At 48.9% G+C, this 21,486-nt stretch overlaps 1 protein-coding gene across 1 annotated transcript in view; it reads left to right on the top strand.

Annotated features, from left to right (window-relative positions):
• The window catches only part of KPNA6 (karyopherin subunit alpha 6), a 370,132-nt gene that overhangs the window by 294,936 nt on the left and 53,710 nt on the right, over positions 1-21,486 (top strand). The window contains exon 13 of the mRNA XM_085648440.1: positions 11,522-11,700. Within this exon, the coding sequence (XP_085504566.1) occupies positions 11,522-11,700 (179 nt within the window). The remainder of the gene's footprint in view (positions 1-11,521; positions 11,701-21,486) is intronic.

Raw genomic sequence — 21,486 nt, 5'->3', positions numbered from 1 at the left:
TCTACTGTGAATTTTACCGTCCCTAATATAGAGTTCAGTATCAAGAAATGCAATTTTGTCTTTGCTAACCTCAAACGTAAATTTAATATCGAAATCATTATTGTTAAGATGGTTAACAAATTCATTCAACTCAGTGTTATCCCTTGTCCATATCATAAGGCAGTCGTCGATGTACCAACCCCAGTATAGAATGGAGTCGTTCCATCTGCTTCCCATGGTGCCCCAGATCCAAACCTCCTCTAGCCATCCCATGAAAAGGTTGGCATAGGAAGGTGAAAATCTGGAGCCCATGGCTACGCCCTGTTTTTGTCTGTACTGTTGGTCTTTGAAGACAAATATGTTGTTATCCAATATAAGTTCAATCATACTTATAATCCTTTCAGTGTGTTCCCAAGTACTTGCTGATCTAACACTCATCATCTTCCGTATAGCCCGTAATCCACACTCTCTTATGATGCTGGTGTATAGGGCTGTAACATCCAGCGTGACTAGTAGCATATTTTCTTCCCATACCACATCAGATAATATACCCAAAATATGTTTGGTGTCACGAATAAAGGAAGGTAAGTTGTTCACTAATGGCTTAAGAAAAATGTCCACATATTCTGACAGTCTTTCAGTAGGGCCCTGATTACCTGAAATGATAGGTCTCCCTGGGGGGAAAGGGAGATTCTTATGCACTTTAGGGAGTGTGTAAATGCATGGAAATCTAGGTCTATACACTGTAAGGTAATTCATCTCTTCCTCATCTAATAAGCCCATGCCATGCCATTGTCTCAGATGTTGGTTTATATGTTCTGTAAGTTTCCAAATGGGATTCCCAACGAGAATCTCATAACAAGTGTCATCATTAAGTTGAGAGAGAATCTCTGTGTCATAATCAATGCTTTTCATGACAACAATATTCCCCCCTTTGTCAGCCTCCCTTATTGTTATGTTGTCATCTCTTTTTAGGTTCTGCAAAGATTTCCTTTCTCCACTAGTCAGAATATCAAACCCTTTACTAGGGCGTGTATTCTTCTCCTGATATCTGTCTAAGTCTGTTAGTACCAACTTGTGAAAAATATCAGTGTTATTCCCCATAAGCAAAGTGGGGATCCATTTAGATTTGTCTTTTAAGCCACTAGGTGTCGGTGTGTAGCTTATCACATTTAAATCCCTCAGAATTATGTCAGTTGTTAGTATCTCATCCTCACACTCGGTGAGTGACATCAAAAGCTGTGTGTCCATCACCTCTTGAATTGTAATTTCACTCATAGCATGACTCTGTTGTGGTGTTGTCACAATTTTATTCATATCATTGCATGCAAAATGTTTTTTAATCTTCATTCTTTTAATAGACTTAAACAAATCAATCTTTAGTTCACAAATGTTACCATCATTCATTGGACAAAACCCAAGTCCCTTTTTCAACAATGATAGGTCGTCCTTTGTTAGATCCCTATCTGACAAATTCATCACATTCAAATCCTCTACTTCTGCTGATTCCATGAGCGCGTTCTCATCCCTGGCCTGTCTTCTCCCCTTGCTGCCTCTTTTCCCCCTCCTTGTTTTACGTTTATTATAGGACGTCTGTTTATCTCTTTGTTCCCATTCTTGATACGCTGTACCTCTCTTAAAAAACGATTTACACTATTGGCAGTATCTGTTGAGCCTTCACCTCTTTCCCCTTCTCCTCCACTGGTCGCAGGTGTATCAAGAGACGTAGTGCTAGAGCTGAGTAAGGTTCCTTCCTTAGACTTGTTCTGATTGTCCTTACTCACTAAGTCATCATATTTTCTAGCAAACGTAAATATTCTACCATTAAGATAATCAATTTCATCTCTCTTCAGTTTCTTTGTCTTCCTAAGTTTGATCTCAGCTAGATGGCGTTGTAACACATCATTAAGTATTGCATAGTTTTTATCAGTAGCTTCTGGTAAGTTCAAATATTTAATTTCAAGTTCCAAAGTCTCTATTTCAGTCTGAAATCTTTTCGCTTTACGGTCACAGTTTTCTATTAATACGTTCATGAGTTTATTTGAGTTGTTAGTCAATTCTTGTTCCCACATTATGAGCAGGTCAATATCTAAATCATCGTATGTGGGAATTATTTGTGAACGTGGGCCTCTGGGGATCCTCTGTACCTTAATGTATTGGCGCAGAGTGGCCCCATCCCACCATTTCGACATCTCATTCTTGCGTAGCCTCTCTAGTCGTATGAATTTATCTCTTAATCCCTCATTCTTGTTGGTCCCTGATGTTTTGGAACCACTAGGTCTGTTCCCTGAAAAATTGTCAAATAGCTCTTCTGCTTCCTTGTCTCTGTTACTTCTCTCATTACTGTATGAATTCATAGTGACCCCAGGCAGCCTCCTATTCTCTTAGCTTATGAACAATACAATAGAATAGTGGTATGTTATGATAGGGACGGCGCTCTAGGATAATTTCACTAGGTTAATATGTAGTTAAACCATTAGTCTGGTGCTATAGGGAAGAAGAGAACCACTAAACTCCCCTGAGGTTACTGTAGTGAAACTACAGTGTAAACATTAATACAAAATCCTTAGCACACAGAAGTTATATCATTTCAGTGTTAACAGTGTGATCCAACAAAAAATTATTTATATATAATGATAAGGAGCTTGAGTCTTTAGTTTTTCTTTGGTCCAAACTTTTATTCTCACAAACTGTGATTCGGTTGAAAGCCAGATGCCAACACGTGTTTCGCCGCCTTCAAGTATTACACTTGCGACTTTTTCAAGGATTCATAAAAAGTAAATCACAGTCACTAACGTAAGGATTAACTCAAAGTTACAATTAGTGGACATATCACCCCAATACCTCCACCGTGTAAAGAATAATACTTGCATCAGTGAAGAGTGAACAAATTCAACATAAGCCAAAATATTATTAAGACTACGCATTACAATACGTATAGAACTTCAAAGGGCTAGCAGTTTATGTGTGTATATTGTATCTATTGGGACTATTCACCGCTAATCCAAAATCCAGTGGGTCACATAGCCGCCCAGGTAAACAAACAATGAAAAATCAGAAAAGTAATAAAGTGTTTCAACAAATAAAAGGTCAAACTAACCTGGAAAGGCTTAGATCTGTGTTTACTGTAAATAAAATAAAGTACAAGAGGGTATGAGGGTCACCATCCCTGACAAGTGGCACAAAACAACTAAGTAAATACATATCAAAGTCTCTATTACATACTTAACGTGTGGTGTTATCTTTGTAAGTAGGTGATTTCAGTCGTCAGTCATTCAGCACGGATTTCATGTTCAATTGCCACATAGCATTGGTCAGGTAGGACGCTATTGAGTCAATGGATTGACCTTATTAGCTGTAGATTTTCTTTTGGCCATGGTGGTGGCACTTAACACTTACTGAGATGAAAATAGTTATAAAAAAACAAACCACCTACTGGTGAGCAAGGTCTCCGAGGGGCAGCCCAGCCCAGCCTCTTCCAACCACTGACTGGTGCAGACAGGAACAGGTTCGTCCAGCGCTGTGGGAGTCCATTGTTGAATTTATGGCACCCGCCGGCACGAAGACCAAAGTGGCCAATTCCCGCCCACTTGGGAGGTCTGAGCTAAGTGCAGCAGAGTGAAGCGTCCCACACTGTGGGAGCCACTTGTTGCTTTTATGGTGTCCATTGGCGCGAAGAGCAAAGTGGCTGCCTCTTGCCCAGCCGGGAGGTCTGGGGCATGTAGTCCAGGCACCCAACTGCAGGTAAGTGCCACCATCCCCCCATTGTCAGCACACATAATGGTGCCAGGCCCCGCCTCCTGTGATACTGTGATCACTGGGTCCCATCCTTCCCTACTCCGTTATATCTGACTACTGCCTTGGCTCGCTGTGAGCAGCCCGCAAGATCCCCAGAGGATATCACTCAATGTTGCGCCCCAGAGGGTCCTTAGGCGCGTTGGATTCTGCCGGATGGAAGGGCTGGGATGCAGAGCTCAAAACAGCACATCCCTGCTTGGCCACTGGCAAGCTTTTATTAAAGCAGTTTTCAAAATATCGACTTCATTTGCTTGCAAGCCACCAATTTAAAGGGAGAGCACTCCTTTTCAGTCATTGCAAAGACTGTTCTACAGCTACACTGGCTACAAATGGAAAAATGCCCCCTGCATGGGATGATTCTTTGTCCCTTCAGAAAATGGGTAAACTGAATTACACCAAACCTGGCATGTATATAGAACATTACTGCTGGAAGTGCCTTTGCTTGGTTTAGAGTAAATCCATTCAGCAGGGTTTAAAAAATTATAGTTTAAAAGGTTTTCTGGTCTTGGCATGAAGCGCTCATATGAACCCTTAATCTACAGGATTTGCAAATCCAGTTAAACATAGTCACACCATTTGACTAGAGAGCTTTTCCTGCCTTGTCAATTGAAGATTTGCAAATCCGTCTTGGGATTAGTGAAAATGCTGCGCTCTGCTTGGCTAGCCATTACAGAAAAACTTCTGCTGGGGTCACCATTAACCTGTATAGTGCACTGAGCTGTCTCCTTGTGTTTTATATGAAAAAAGAACTTGGAATGCAAATAATACTGATTGAGGACAGTGGAGCCTGAATGTTGGTGGTAAGTAATTGGTTTGATTATGTTCGAGGCATGTGGGCTGCTGAATTCATATCTGTGCATAGATCGCCGCCTAGTGTTGGGTCCGGATGTTTGCACGTTGTTGTCCTGGAAGAGTCTTCGAAGTATCCTTGGATAGGTGACTCCTCCCCTGGACTACAGTGCGCATGGGCATCCCCTCCATCCTCAGATTGTTTTTTTCCGCCATTGGGTTCGGATGTGCTATCTTAGCTCAAGTTAGGAAAAAACTTTGTCGAGGCCAAAAGGCCTTTAGTTCGCGTCGGTACTGTTTATCGATCGGTTTTCGATACCACCTTGTTAGTTTACTAACTTTCAGGACCGACTTTTTTCGCATTTACCTGTCCATCGACTACTTCGACGATGGAATCGAGGACGCCATTCAAGAGGTGTCCGGTATGCAATGCGAAGTACCCCCACATCGACGTCCATCCGGTGTGCAACAAATGCCTTTCGCCGGACCACGACGAATCGACATGCATGGCCTGTGCCCGGTTCCGTTCCAAAAAGACTCTACGGAATCGACGAGCGGCGAGACTCGAAGCGCAGCACGCGGCACCGGCACCAGCAGACATCTTCAACGAGGCCGAAGAATTGGAAGTCCTACCCTCCAGTCCCGTTTCCGAACACGACTCCGGATCGGACGAAGTCGACGAATCACTCTTCCACAGAGGTGAAGACGACACCGAGGTAGGAGACGACGAGGAGGCCTTAGGGGCCGAAGAGAGTAGCTCCAATGATGAACAAGGCCTGCCTGTTCAGACCGAAGAAAGCCCAGTGCCACAGTCTATGGCTCCGGTCGAGGGATCGCCTTCGGGCCTTACCCGAGACCCATCCCGCAGTTCTTCGGCCCCGCCCTCGGGCCCGGCCTCGGACATTCAGCGGCAGCCATTACTGCCTAAACCGGCTGGTTTCCCTTCTACAAAACCGAAACCGAAAGCTGCACCGGTTCAAACGAAACCGAAACCGTAAGTGGCGCTGGTCGGATCGAGGCCTTCCACGCCAGTGAAACGCGTCGGCACCGAGCGCACCAAGAGAGACTTCGGTGCCGAACTTGAAGCGGGCGACGTCGGAGTCGACATACAGAAAAAGGCCTTCGGCGCCAACAAACCTGCTCGGCCCCCGACGCCACAGACACCGAGGACCGCACTGCCTGCTGCGTCTCGCATCGCTCCCTCGGCAACACCAAAGCCTCACGCATCGAAGACTTCGACGGTCATTTCCGCACCTCGACTCGATGAACCACCGGCGCCGAAAAAGTCCACGGCCGCCTCTAAGAACCTGGTCGGTGCAAAAGCCTCAAAGGCGCTCCAAGCGCGAACCGTTGCGGCACAAAGCAGCAAAACCAAGACTGCCCTCCAGGACCAGTCGGGTTCCGGACCGATCGACGCTCCGGCAGCCTCTTCGGTGCCAGCCAACATTACCTTTGGCTTGCCTCCGTCCACAATCCCGAAAATATTCCAACTCAGGACACGGGTCACCCAGACCACGATTACACCTGCCGAGACGTCTCCGGCACATGTCATCGACGCCAACACTGGCAGGATGATTCTCCACGAGCGGAGGATAACTTCGGAACCACCGTTGGACCCTTTCAGGATCCCACTAAAAAGGAAGCTGCCTGTAGAATCAGAACCTGTCCTTTATGAACCTTTCCACTCATCCTACCAGGATCCACAATTATTCTCTCCCACACACTCCGACACGGATGCGTTGGAGGACTGCATGGAGGACCAAGTCCCCTACCATGAAGACATAGACCCTGATGACCAGCAGGACCCTGATCACACTTGGGGCGACCCTGTAGACCCAGGTGCACCTCTCGATGCACAGGACCCACAACTCTATGGGGCAAAAACATCTCCCACAGAGGATACTGCAGCCTTCAACGCTCTTATTGAACGTGCTGCGAATAACCATGGGGTGCAGCTTCACTCTGACACCATCGAAGATGACTTTCTTATGGACACTTTCGCATCCTCAGAAAGGCATATAAAGACTCTGCCCATGTTGAAAGGAGTTCTCAAACCAGCCAAGGACATTTTCAAGGAACCCACCAGGGCACGAGTGATAAACCCCAGGATTGATAAGAAATACCGATCAGCACCTGGGGATCCTACTTACATCAGAGGCCAATTACCACTAGACTCCATTGTCGTAGCGAATGCTCGCAAGAGGGCACACTCGCAAACGACAGGTGACGCTCCTCCCCCGGACAAAGAGTCCAAGGTGTTAGAGAACTCTGGCAAGCGAGTTGCCGCCCAAGCTGCCAACATATGGCGCATAGCCAACACTCAAGCGCTCCTTGCTCGCTATGATAGAGCGCACTATGACACATTGGAGCAACTACTCCAACATCTCCCTGACCAGTTCAAAGAAGGCGCAGAAATTCTCATCAGAGAAGGACAGCTACTCACGAATGCTTCCATCAAGTGTGCACTAGATGCCGCTAACACAGCTGCCAGGGCCATAAACACAAGCGTCATGCTGCGACGACATGCCTGGTTACGAATCTCTGGATTCAAGCCTGAGGTACAAAATAATATACTCAACCAGCCTGTCAACCCCGACTATTTATTCGGGCCGGAGGTTGACACCACCCTTGAGAAGATAAAAAAGGACACGGACACTGCAAAGTCCATGGGCGCTCTCCAAACTCAGTCCTTTCGGAGCGGCTCCTTTCGTCGCCCCGGAAACAAGGGAGCAGGTAGAGGACAGGGGTCACAACAAACGTATAACAAAGGCAATACACAGACCACCTACGATAAAAACACCCGAGGTGGATATCGTGGCTCCAGTACAAAGGGCAGAGGACGCGGCTACGGCAACACCAGGTCCTCCCCCAAAAACAAGCAGTGACGCCCTCTCCCTTCCTCCCGACCACATAACACCTGTCGGGGGAAGGCTACAAAGGTTCCTGTCCACGTGGAACTCCATCACCACGGACAGGTGGGTCAAAGATATTGTCAAATACGGTTACTGTCTGGAGTTAACCTCCACTCCACCCACAATACCGCCAAGAAACCGTCCTATGTCCTCAGAGCACTTAACGCTCTTACAGCAGGAGGTGCAAAGTATGCTTCTAAAAGGCGCTATAGAGGTCGTACCCGTCCACGAGCAGGGTACGGGAGTGTACTCCCTCTACTTCTTAATACCAAAAAAGGACGGGTCACTCAGACCTATATTAGACCTAAGACCCCTGAACCGGTACATTCTTTCAGAGCACTTTCACATGCTCACTCTCCAGCAAGTCCTTCCGCTTCTCAAGCAGGGAGACTTCCTAGCCACGCTGGACCTCAAGGATGCGTATTTCCACATCCCCATTCACCCCTCACACAAAAAATACCTCAGGTTCACTGTTCAGGGGCAGCACTACCAGTTCAAAGTCCTTCCCTTCGGCGTGACAACAGCGCCCAGGGTTTTCACGAAGTGCCTAGCTACGGTGGCGGCACATCTACGGAGGCAGCACATACACGTCTACCCCTACCTGGACGACTGGCTCGTTCAAGCGAAGTCAGCCCAGCAATGTGCCAGCCACATGTCCCGCACCATTCACCTTCTTCACAGTCTGGGATTCTCACTAAATTACCCAAAGTCCCATCTCCAGCCCGCACACGTACAACAGTACCTAGGTGCGACTATAGACACTCTGGCGGCCACAGCTCAGCCAAATTTAGTGAGGATCAACAGCATGCAAATGCTGATCTCCAAGTTCAAACCCAAACACTTGCTTCCAGCGCGAGTGTTCATGCAGTTGATAGGCATGATGGCCTCCTGCATCTTCATAGTCCCACACGCGAGATTACATATGCGCCCGCTTCAGGAGTGCCTAGCACGTCAGTGGAATCAGGCTCAAGGACAGTTGAAAGACCTAGTGTTGGTGAGCGGTCGGGCATACAACTCTCTGCTTTGGTGGAATCCACAAAACCTTTGCAAGGGCCGACCGTTCCAAGAGCCTGTTCCACAAATAGTACTGACAGCGGACGCGTCTCTCCAGGGATGGGGAGCTCATGTACTCCACTACACAGTGCAGGGACTATGGACGACACAACAGAAGAAGATGCACATCAACCTTCTGGAACTGATGGCAATCTTCCTGGCCATGAAGGCATTCAAAGTACATCTGTGTAACAAGGTCGTGTTGATCCGGACGGACAACATGACCGCAATGTACTACATACAGAAACAGGGAGGAACACACTCTCCACAGTTGTCTCATCTGGCTCAGAGCATGTGGAAGTGGGCCATTCAAAGGAACATGTTCCTCATGGCGGAACACCTCCCCGGCAAGGACAACCAGATGGCGGATCTGCTCAGCAGACACAGCCACCAGATGCACGAGTGGGAGTTACACCCATCAGTACTCCAGCCGTACTTCCAGCAGTGGGGTCATCCAGAGATAGACCTGTTCGCCACAAGCGAAAACGCAAAATGCCAAAGCTTTGCCGCCAGGTTCCCACATCCGCAGTCGCAGGGCAATGCGATATGGATGAACTGGTCCGGCAGATTTGCGTACGCTTTTGCCCCAGCGCCGTTGATACCGCTGGTGGCTCGCAAACTCAGACAACACTCCCTGACACTCGTCCTAGTTGCTCCTACGTGGGCACGCCAGCCATGGTACACCACCTTCCTCGAACTTTCCGTGGTGCCGCATCAAAGGCTGCGGATCAAACCCGCTCATTTGACGCAGAACCATGGAGAGATTCAGCACCCAGATCCGCAACAGCTGAACCTGGCAATCTGGCTCCTGAAGTCCTAGAGTTTGGCTATCTCAACCTGCCACCTGACTGTATGGACATCATCAAGGAGGCCAGGAGACCCACTACAAGAGCTTGCTATGCAGCCAAATGGAAAAGGTTCGTCATTTATTGCAGTAATAATGACATTAACCCGCTGGACGCATCCATCCAAAACATCATTTGCTACCTATTACACCTATACCGATGCAATCTGGCGTACACCTCTATACGTGTCCATTTGACCGCAATATCAGCCTATCTGCAAACCAGGCAGCACCTCTCTCTATTCAGAGTGCCTGCCATCAAAGCATTCTTGGAAGGACTCAAACGAGTCATTCCACCTAGCCACCCACCGGCTCCAATGTGGAACCTCAACCTGGTCCTCACACGCCTAATGGGTCCACCCTTTGAACCTCTACACTCATGCGAGATTCAATTCCTCACCTGGAAAGTAGCTTTCCTGGTAGCGATCACTTCCTTAAGAAGAGTTAGTGAACTCCAGGCACTAACCGTTCAAGAGCCATTTATACAGGTTCATGCCAACAGGGTCGTACTACGTACCAACCCCAAATTCATGCCCAAAGTAATATCGCAGTTCCACATGAATCAGACTATCGAACTGCCCGTTTTCTTCCAAAACCCACAAACTGTCGCAGAAAGGGCACTCCATACACTAGATGTACGGAGGGCCCTCATGTACTACATCGACAGGACTAAACCCTTCAGGAAGACAAAACAACTGTTCGTTGCCTTTGCCCCGCACCACAAAGGTAACGTCATCTCCAAAGCAGGGATAGCCAGATGGATAGTTAAGTGTATTCAAATCTGTTATCAAAAGGCAAAACGCACATTAACTATTCCACCACGAGCCCACTCAACACGTAAGTTAGGGGCTTCCATGGCTTTTCTAGGAAATATTCCCCTGCATGATATATGCAGAGCAGCCACATGGTCCACTACACACACATTTACTAAACACTATCGTGTAGATGTGCAGTCAAAACAGCAGGCAGCTGTAGGACAGGCTGTTCTAAAAACTCTTTTTCAGACCGCTGCAGCTGGCACGGGTAGCCGCCGCTAATAGAGGGCACTGCTATACATTCTATGCACAGATATGAATTCAGCAGCCCACATGCCTCGAACTGAATATGCTACTTACCAGTATGCATCTGTTCTTGGCATGTAGGGCTGCTGACATTCATATCGCCCTCCCTCCTCCCCGGCGCCTGTCGCAGCTGCAGCTCTCAGAATTACTGTAAAGCATGGTCATCACTTTCTGTATCTACTCCATCACTGCCACAATGGCGAAAAACAATCTGAGGATGGAGGGGATGCCCATGCGCACTGTAGTCCAGGGGAGGAGTCACCTATCCAAGGATACTTCGAAGACTCTTCCAGGACAACAACGTGCAAACATCCGGACCCAACACTAGGCGGCGATCTATGCACAGATATGAATGTCAGCAGCCCTACATGCCAAGAACAGATGCATACTGGTAAGTAGCATATTCAATATTGTACAAATGCTGGAGGTTTATAATAAAACATCTAATGGATTCTTGAATAATATTGACCTTGTTCTTTGAAATAGTTAAATTACCTCTAACAACTTTGAAAAGAAAATCCTATTTTTAAAAAAAAATAAGATTGAATGCTCAACCACAGCTGCCAGTGGAGAGTTAAGGAACGTGTCTTGGCTAATTTCTGAAATTCATTGAATGCAGTATTCTGGATCAGAAGTTACATGACATCGTTATCATTAATAATGCCAAATAATCTCCATCTGTCCAAGAATCTGGAGCAAAAACGTTGACAGTGGTACTTTAGTAAATGCTAAATAGAAATTTACATCAAACTTTATTTGTGCAGGTGAGGGGAGGGAGATCCTTGAGTACTGTGGTGCACAGCACTCTTAGTCGTGTATCGATCTATAGATGTTCTGGACACCGTATTTATAAGTCATTGGCATAAAAGAGCTTTGTGTAAGAGAGTTTGCTCATGAAAGCACTAAATGTAGTTGGCCCAGTATAGTTCGATTTTAAGGCCCCCATGGGTGCATTGTCCGCATTCGTGGTTATCACCTTCTTTGTTGTGGATGAAGGGAACAGTGAGCAGTTCAGTGGAGGCTTGTGTTTGGTCTGTCACTCTTGTAGATCCATCTGACAATCCTTCCATCTATCGTCCTCCTAGCTACCTGGTAAATCTAGGCACCATCAAACCTCTTTGTGACCTGCTCACCGTCATGGACTCTAAGATTGTTCAGGTGGCGCTAAATGGACTTGAGAATATCCTGAGGCTTGGAGAACAGCAGTGCAAGCAGGCCGGATCTGGTGTCAACCCATACTGTGGCATAATTGAAGAAGCTTACGGTAAGAGTGTTGTCTGTCCAGCAATCAGTGTATCATGTAGATTCTTAAAGAGGTTAATGGGAAGACAACCCTCTAATTATTTATCATTGTATAGCAGGGCCTTAAAGTAGATTTGCAATAAAAGTGCCCAGTAGTCTACGTTCATTGTACTCAAAAGTGCTTAAATAGGCTTATGGCAATTGTTGTGCTACTTGAATATTGAAAAACATTATGACTGAGCGCCTGGCAAGGGCCCGCACTGTTTAAAATGAGAAATTGTGTCGACACTGGTAATGGAAGATTGCAAGGGCAATAATTGAGCATTCCAGGCCCATCTTGACCCCTTCAGCTAGTGTTCATTTCATATAGGATGCAGATTGTTTTTTTTGGGAAAACCCAAGTTAAACCTACTGGCCTAATCGGGTCAAAATACTTGAATAGTGATGGAGCTTTGTGATAAGTGCTCTACTGCAAAATGCAGCCACTTCGTGGGTTATTGTGGTGGTATATCCAAAAAGCACTCAATTGGATATATGGTGTTGGAGGGCACATGTGAACTTGAGTAAGTGCACCATATTTGAGATGGAAGGTTTGCTTGAGAAAGAGATGTAGTCCTCTGACGTCTGATAATGCTGGAACCTTTCTGCCATTTGACACTGAATGGTGCTATGTGGGTTTATTTTCAATCAGCCAAAATCAAAATGCTACACTTCACACTCCAGTAACCACCAGGTCACGATTTGTATTTCCACCTAATACTTTTTCACTATGCATTAGATCCCAGCCTTGATAAATGCTGCTGTGCTCGCACATCACCCACACTGATGCCTAATAGTCTTCTCAGTGGCCCAGGATATGCTCTCATCTGATATTACAATTGCAGCCTTGATCATGCACTCACACTCAGTAGATTGGCCTGCCATAGTATATCTTTCACTTAACTGCTATGTAAATTCCCTCAATCCATTCCTACTTTCCTCTCCTGATTCTAAACTTACAAGATCCTTTACAAATTCTGGAAACCTTGTGATGTCATATTATGAACTTGCACTCCCTTCCCCATTCTTCCTAAAAACCATTCACAACCCTAGCTTGCACATGTAAACCTGAATTAACCAAGGCCTCTTCTCTCCTGCTAAGCTTGTCTTAACATTCAGATCCCCCCCCCTTGTGTGTCTTACCGACTTCAGCATTCTCTGTCAGCATAAATTTGGATGATTAACTGAATTCTGCCATGATTAATCTAGAGCGACCTCCTGCTTGGCCATAAGAACCACCTCACACAACCTAAATGCTTGCCTTGGTCCTGCAGTCTCCCAAATGCACCAATATTTTTTTTAATTGTACATAACGAGCACTATGAAAAGGCATTCCAAGGTCGGTACCATTTCAATGAAACCGTGAAAGAGTGACTAGTCTCCAAGTTTAAGCCAAGTTATAGTAATACCCATGCATAATTAGGATAATCTTAAGGTGCAGATATGGGTATTACATCATCTGCTAAACAGACCGGGCATGTTGAGCATGGGATTGTAATGTTAATCTGATGGAGACTTCTAGCTGCAGATTCCTTATCTTTGAATTTCCCCAATGTCAGACTGGATCCAGAAGATTTTTCATGAGGAGTACTCCTCTGTGCCGGTAGGTGGCATCGCCAGAGTCATCAGTGTCCACGTTACCTATATAGGCGCCACCTCGGTGCGCTGACATCTCTTCTTTCTGCGCCTGCAAGCACTGATCCGAGAGAGGAGCTACCGCTCTGCCAGTTTTTTTACAGGATTTTTGAGACACTTTGTTGACATTTTTGATGTTTTTTTCTCCTGGTGTGTCGAGGATGCGCCTCTCTCTGTGCCAAATCGGTGACTGATCCACACATCGTGGATGGTGACCCTTGACCCTGCTCGCAGGGCCGGTCGCTCCACGCACAGCACGGCTCCCCGTGTGTGACCAGGACCTTCACCGCTGCTGCCGCGAGTTCGCCGCTGCTCCTGTGCTCCGTCTGCTCTGAGTATTTTGTGTTTTTACTGTGCCCATTATTGTATTTGCTTTGTGCCCGGTGTTTAGCTCTTTTCTGTACTCCCCGTGACTGTATTTCTCCCGCTCTGTGCCCCCGCTCCCTGCTTCCCACCGCTGCTCCCTTGCGGCCTTTTTCTCTTCTGTACCCGCTCCCCGACGCCCATTCGCCGCCCCGCTCCCAGCTGCTCCTCCCTCCCACTTCGCCATTTATGGAGGAGACCGCGCGGACGCGCCAAAGGCAAGCCCGTCTGCGGCCGTCGGCGCCTGGACCACGCCCAGTGCCAGTACCCCTGGCCCCCACAGGAACCAGGACACCCGACTGAAGTACGACCAACCACCTGCTATCAATCCACCCCAAGGCGCACCCACGGACCCTTCACCTGTCAAGCCTGCAAATTCACCTGCCTCCGACCCCGCACCCCTCCCGCCAAAACAAACCACCACAACAACAACCACCTCAAGTGCATCCTCCTCCACAACCGCTCCGTTCACAAGCACGCCATCGAACTCTGGGACCTCCTCGACACAACAGCACCTGACGTCGCCTTCCTCACGGAAACCTGGATGATCGCCTCCTCAGCCCCCGACATCGCTATAGCCTTCCCGGACGGCTACAAAATCACCCGGAAGGACCGCGTCAACAAAACAGGAGGAGGGATCACCATCATCTACAGAAACACCATCAGCGTCACGACCAACACCGAAGACACCTTCCCCACTGCCGAACACCTACACTTCCAGATCCACACCGACCCCCCAGACCACCCTCAGAGGAACGCTCATCTACAGACCCACGGGCCCGCGTACACAATTCAGCGAAACCATCGCAGACCTCATCAGCCCGCATGCCCTAGCCTCACCAGAATACATCCTCCTAGGAGACCTGAACTTTCACCTGGAGAAAAACGACAGCACCACCACCACCCTGCTCGACAACCTCGCCAACCTCGGACTCAAGCAACTGGTGGACACCCCCACCCACCTCGCTGGCCACACTCTCGACGCCGTCTTCTCCGCCAGTAACCACGTCACCTTTAGCCACTCCACTGGACTACATTGGACCAACCACAGCTGCATACACTTCACATTCAAGAAGACTACATCTCACCACCTCACGCATCAGATCCCCCGCAGATGCTGGAGCAAAATCACCACAGACCAGCTTACCACATCACTGAGCCAGAACCCACCAGCCGACACCAACATAACCAACACAAACGACGCAGCCCACAACCTCGCACAGTGGATCACCAACTGCGCCAACGACCTCGCCCCACTGAAGAACCCCCACGGCAAGACCACCACCAGAAAACCCTCATGGTTCACAGATGCCCTCAAAACCGCAAAGAGATCCTGCCGTACACTCAAAGACCTGGCGCCACAAACGAACAACAGAAAACATGACAGCCCTCAAACGCCACCCGCGAATACCATCAGCAGATCCGGGCCACCAAGAGGGCATCGTTCAAAGAGCGACTGGACAACAACACCCATAACAGCAAGGAACTCTTCAGCATCGTCAAAGAGCTCTCCAACCCCAACGCCAGCAACAACGGCATCACCCCTTCACAAGACCTCTAACTCCTTCGCCACGTTCTTCCACCGCAAGATTGCAGATATACATGACAGCTTCGGACCCCAAACTCCACCTCCGGACACCAAACCAGCGACCCCCACCACCACCATCAGCTCTTGGACCCCCATCAGCAGTGAAGACACCATCCACATCATGAACACCATCCACTCCGGCTCCCCCTCCGACCCATGCCCCCATCACATCTTCAACAAAGCCGACACCACCATCGCACCCCACCTGCGGAACGTCATAAACTGCTCCTTCAAGTCAGCAACCTTCCCTGAGAGCTGGAAACACTCAGAGATCAACGCCCTCCTGAAGAAACCCACAGCGGACCTCAAGAACTTCCGCCCCATCTCTCTTCTCCCCTTCCCGGCTAAAGTCATCGAGAAGACCGTCAACAAACAGCTGACTGCTTTCCTCGAGGCAAACAACTCGCTCGACCCTTCCCAGTCCGGATTTCGAGCCAACCACAGCACCGAGACGCCCTCATCGCAGCCACTGACATCAGAACCCTGATGGACAACGGAGAAACAGCCGCCCTCATCCTCCTAGACCTCTCAGCAGCCTTTGACACCGTCTGCCACCGCACCCTAATACACCGCCTCGACAACACTGGAATCCAAGGAAAGGCACTGGAATGGGTCACTTCGTTCCTCTCCGGCAGAACCCAGAGAGTCCGCCTCTCCCCCCTTCCGTTCCGCGGCCACCGAGATCTGCGGCGTGCCTCAAGGATCCTCACTCAGTCCAACGCTCTTCAATATCTACATGAGCCCCCTCGCCACCATCGCACGAAAACACATCAACATCATCTCCTACGCCGACGTCACCCAGCTGATACTCTCCCTCACCAAGGACCCAGCCATCACCAAAACCAACCTCCAGGAAGGTATGAAAGAGGTAGCAGAATGGATGAAGCACAGCCGTCTTAAGCTCAACTCGGACAAGACGGAGGTCCTCATCCTCGGACAATCCCCATCTGCCTGGGACGACTCCTGGTGGCCCTCGACGCTGGGCACGGCACCGACACCCACGGACCACGCACGCAACCTGGGATTCATCCTGGACTCCTCCCTCACAATGACCAAACAAGTCAACGCCGTCTCATCCTTCAACACCCTGCGCATGCTTTGAAAGATCTTCCGATGGATCCCCACAGAAACAAGAACAACAGCCACCCAGGCCCTCGTCACCAGCCGGCTGGACTACGGGAACGCCCTATACGCAGGAACCACCGCCAAACTTCAGAATCGCCTCCAGCACATACAGAACGCCTCTGCACAACTCATCCTCAACATCCCTCGCCACAGCTACATATCCACCCACCTGAGGAACCTCGACTGGCTCCCCGTCAACAAAAGAATCCCGTTCAGACTGCTCACCCACGCACACAAAGCGCTCTACAACATGGGCCCCGAATACCTCAACGGCCGCCTCTCGTTCTACACCCCCATCCGCCAACTTCGCTCCACCAGCCTCGCCCTCTCCATCGTCCCACGGATTCGCAGAACCACCACCGAGGGAAGATCATTCTCCTACCTGGCAGCGAAGACCTGGAACTCCCTCCCCATTTACCTACGACTGACCCAGGACCATCTCAGCTTCAGGAAACACCTCAAGACCTGGCTGTTCGAGCAGTAGCAGCGCCCCCCCACCCCAGCGCCTTGAGACCCTCACGGGTGAGTAGAGCGCTCTATAAATGGAAATGATTGATTGATTTGTGGTGTCTGGAGCACAACCATGACTCCAAGTCGCCTCTGACTGCCGGGATATGGTGTCAAAGGCTTTGAGCGAGCAGTCCCTGAAGCTGCTAGCAGCCCGGCATGTGACTGCGGAAGTCACAGTCCCACTCTGTAGGAATGTCTCAGGACCATATCAGGAGTCCGTAGTCCTTTTAGTCCCACTCAAAATCATCAGGACACTCTGGTAAGAGGCACAAAAAAACACAAGAAGTTGAAGCACACTTCGACCTACCCTCGTTCGTCGGCTGACGTGATGAAGGAATATCAACGTTCGAGGACTGGGTCCTAAAATCCTGAGCTGTCTCCGCTCCTCCCCTGTTTTCCGAGAGCTGGAGCGGACCCCCAGCTCAAATTAAAGAGTTCAATGAGGCCATGTATCTCATTTTCAAGCAGCCCAGTAGCTCCCACCTGGTTCCACGCCTGCAGCTCCGGTGGGCCCCCATGGATCCAGACCAGCACCAATCGTGCCGCTCCAACCTTCCCCATGCTGAAGCCAATGCTCCCGGCGTTGCCGCGCTTACCAGTGGCACCAGCCCCATTGTGATCCCCGAATCCGAGCCAGTCGCATCGACCAATGCCGATTCCGGTGCCAACATGACTCCCATATCCTAGGCAGGAGTCTGAGTCCTATTCCAAAGGGTTATGCCTCTGGTAGGAATGGGAGGGGTCACTGGACCATTTGGAATACCAGCCTTATGATCATCACTAGAGGCATTGGTGCCAGGTTCAAGGGACAAATGTCCTGCCCCCCCCCCCCACAGATTCATCTATGCTATGTCGTTGAAGACCTTGGAATGGTGCGTCGAATAAAAAAATACCAGAGACATAACATGTGGGGATCTGTCACATACAACTGTTTACAACAGTACCTAAAAGGCTTAAATCCTGCAGCCTTAAATGGAGACATGTTCCCTTGCACATTGGAAAAACTTTGAAGGAAAAATCACTCCTTGAAATTAATAAGAAAAAAGGAGCGGAACTCCATATGCAAATCTAAAAGCATGGATAAAAACCAACTGACGCAAGCGCACATGGGTGGCCCCTATATTTGGCATTCTTTTTCACCCATTTGCACCCACCAGCCACGTCATACCAGCTCTTGGAGGACTATCTGTCCATTTTACTTCTGGAAGTTCAAGCTCTTTTAGCCAAAGGACCCATAGAGAGGGTGTTGGACTTCTAAATAGGCACTGACGTTTATTCCTGCTGCTTCCTAGTGCTAAAGGAGGGCGGAGGCCTTTGTCCTTGTTTAGATTTTTGCTCTCTCAATGCCTTCCTGCACAAGGGCAAATGGAATGTGCTCACACTGGCCCAGGTTCTTTCTTCCATGCATCCCAGAGTCTGGATTTGGTGACATTTCACCTTCAGGACTTCTATTTTCGCATCTCATCCTGCAGGCCCATAGGTGCTATCTATGGTTCATAGTACATCACAAGCACTTTCAGTTTTCTGTGCTCACTTTCAGGCTCATCAGTGCCTGTCAGTTGTTCATATGAGTAGTGGCGGTGGTCGCTGCCCATCTAAGGAGGTTGGAGGCACCAATATTCCCTTACCTCAATGACTGGTCACTAGAGGGGGTCTTACCATAGTCAGTCATGGACCATCTCGAGATGACGGCAAACCTCTTGAGGTCATTGGGGTTCACCATTAACCTTCCCGAAGTCATACCTGACTTTTCCATTTCATCTGAGCAATCCTGGACTTTGTGCGCACTCAGGACAGACGAGTCCAGGACATTCAAGTTATGATTGCAATGTTTCAGCTTCTATTCTAGATCTCAATAGGGATGGCTCTAAGGCTTCTAGGCCTGCTTGCTGTTCTGCATCCTGCTAGCTGGCCATGCCCAATGGTATATGCTGACGCTGCATTGAGATTTGAATTCTCAGTGGGCCAGCACCAGCGGGAACCTGTCAAATTCCATCCAGGTGTCAGAGGAGACCGCAAAAAGTTTGCAGCACAATTGGACTCGTGGCAGACCCCTCTCCTTACACCACCCAGAAATGACACATCACTACTGGGATAAGGAGGCCATCTGTTAGAAGGTGGAGATCAGAGGACGCTTGTCTCTGGCAGAGTCCCGACTCCACATACATTTCTTGGCACTGTGTGCTAGTCACTTGGCGTTGAAGGCCTTCCTGCTGATTAAGGGCAGGCTGGCTCAGTATCTCATGGACAGCACCACAGCCATCTGGTTCTGCAACGAGCAGGGAGGGTTGGGGTCTTGGGTCTTGGCTCTGGGCCTCTGAAGCTGGCTGAGCCGTCAGGGGCATTTCCCTGGTATCACACCAACCAGCAGTGGACCGCACCTGCTGTGCCCACTGCTAAAGCTCACTTGTCTGCCCTTTCTGTCTTTTTATGTTACGTTTACCCGCCCAGCTGTTCAAAGTTTGTAGCAAATGGTTTGTGACACGCTGTAGATACACATACTCTGTATACTCCTGCAATCTAGTGTTGGGCTTGGATGTGTGCAACTTGTTTTTTCTTCAAATAAGTTTTTCGAGTCACAAGGTATAGTAACTCCTCCTATTACTGGTAACGCGAATGGGCATCAGCGTAATTTTTAGATTGGTTTTCTCTGCCATCTGGTTTGGCCGTGTCTCCACTGAGCTCTGGGTCGACACCTTGCTGTGATAGTCTTTGGGCCTGTTCTGGTTCTCCATAACCGTTGGTTAAACAATCCATGCATCCAGCACTGTTATGGCACTGTTGTGACCTTTGTCGGGCTTGGGAACAGGGATCTATTCGATGCTCAGCCTGGGGCTTCGTCTCCTTTCAGGGCCTACTCATCTTCTTCCCCAAGAAAGTTCAATCCGTGATGGAATGGACTCCATTCCAGAACTGCCCACAGTGTCTAGCGTGGACTCTCCTTCACCAGGTTTGGAACCTCTTGACTGTCCAAGTGGCATGACGAGGCCTCCTGTTCTGCCTGCCTCGCCTTCTGCTAAAAAATAGACACTACATTATCGTTGCAATCGATTCCTCGATCGGTCGACAACCCATGGCGCAGCGGCAGGGAGATGACACTGACCTCTTCGGGGATCATGACATTGAGAAGGAGCTGCAGCTGAGGACCTTGGCCAAGCAGCCTCTGCTTTTCAGTCCATAGCCCAGCTTCCACTCGGAGTCTGAGACCAATGAACCCCAGACCCTCAATGTCGGGCCAGCCGAAGACCTAGACCAAGAGTATGCTATCCCTCGCTCCTCCAACTGCCTGTAACCGAGCTGCAGCTAAGCACCGCACATGAGGGGGTTGGGCATCGAGCCCTGAAGCCTAGAATCAGGCTCACAGTCCACCACTGCCTGAGAGCCATGGTAGGCACTAAAAACACACCTCTGATCCAACGCCAAGTCAGCCTCCCGGACTGAAACAGCTGCAAAAGACCGACTCTTGGCGCCGACGACACCCTTGGTGACAGCATTAAAGGCACCCTTGAAGCGATTTTTGGCTCTGAAATCGGCCCCCCAAACCTTTCTCTACTCCTGTGAGCCTGACACTAGCTTTGACGCCTTGTGCCAAAAGCCCCCTCCTCCACTGCATCCAAGGACCAGCAACAGCCCATTCTGCAGTGCCTTCAAAACTAACAACACCCAGCAGAAATGGATCCTCATCCATCCACAAATGGGAAGGATCCTCTCCAAGCCTTTACCGTAGGCTCAAGCCCCTTTTCCTCTTACAAGAAAATTGACTTTTGAAGAGGCTCTTGGCATGAAGCCTTAACCCAGAGGTCTTCAAACTTTTGGATGCCGAGACCCCCCTGTCAACATTTTGAGGCGTAAGGACCCCCTCCTGACAAAAATGCCTAAACCTGTTGACTAAATTGCGTGGGATGAAAATGTAAATGAGGTTATGTGATGCCGCGTATTTTGGGATAGCATTGCTTCATTATTTTGACATTTGTTACACACAGTAACACTGAGGTAAAATTTCACCCAATCAGTACCCGTTTATAACCAAAATACAGCAATTATCATCAGAAAGATTTCAAGTCAACCTTTGTGAAGGGCCTTCCACTCTGCAGGAATACGTGCTGCCATATTGGAAGCTCACCTGGTCCTGACCGGGAGAAGCAGGGGTCCCTTAAAACCCTGCTGGTTTTGTGCAGAGTTAGGCAGTTTACCCATGCAGCTTTCCTCTCACCCCCTCCCTTCCATCCCTCTCTCCTCTCCTAACCCCGGATCCCTCTCTCACTGTGCAGGCCATTTTCTTTCACCCCTTTTATACAATTTCTGAATTCTCCCCATTCAACCTCTCACTTCACCTTTAATCACCTTTTGCCATTCTGTCTTTTCACTGCCCTCATCTCTAACAGTCTCTCACGTTTATCTCTTCTGTGTGTTTCTCATTTGCCTTCAGGCAGTAGATGGTTATTAGCCCCAGGACATCTTTTTGTAACAGTAGTGCACTACAAATGTAAATAATAATAGGCAGAAGCAGGGGAGCCACTAGACCAGAACTTCAGAGGGGGGGGCGAA

The sequence above is a fragment of the Triturus cristatus genome, chromosome 3_2, assembly GCF_964204655.1.
Source record: "Triturus cristatus chromosome 3_2, aTriCri1.1, whole genome shotgun sequence".
In the NCBI taxonomy this organism is placed as follows: Eukaryota; Metazoa; Chordata; class Amphibia; order Caudata; family Salamandridae; genus Triturus; species Triturus cristatus.
Note: the sequence above shows the minus strand (reverse complement) of the source record. Positions and strands in the feature narration are given on the sequence as shown.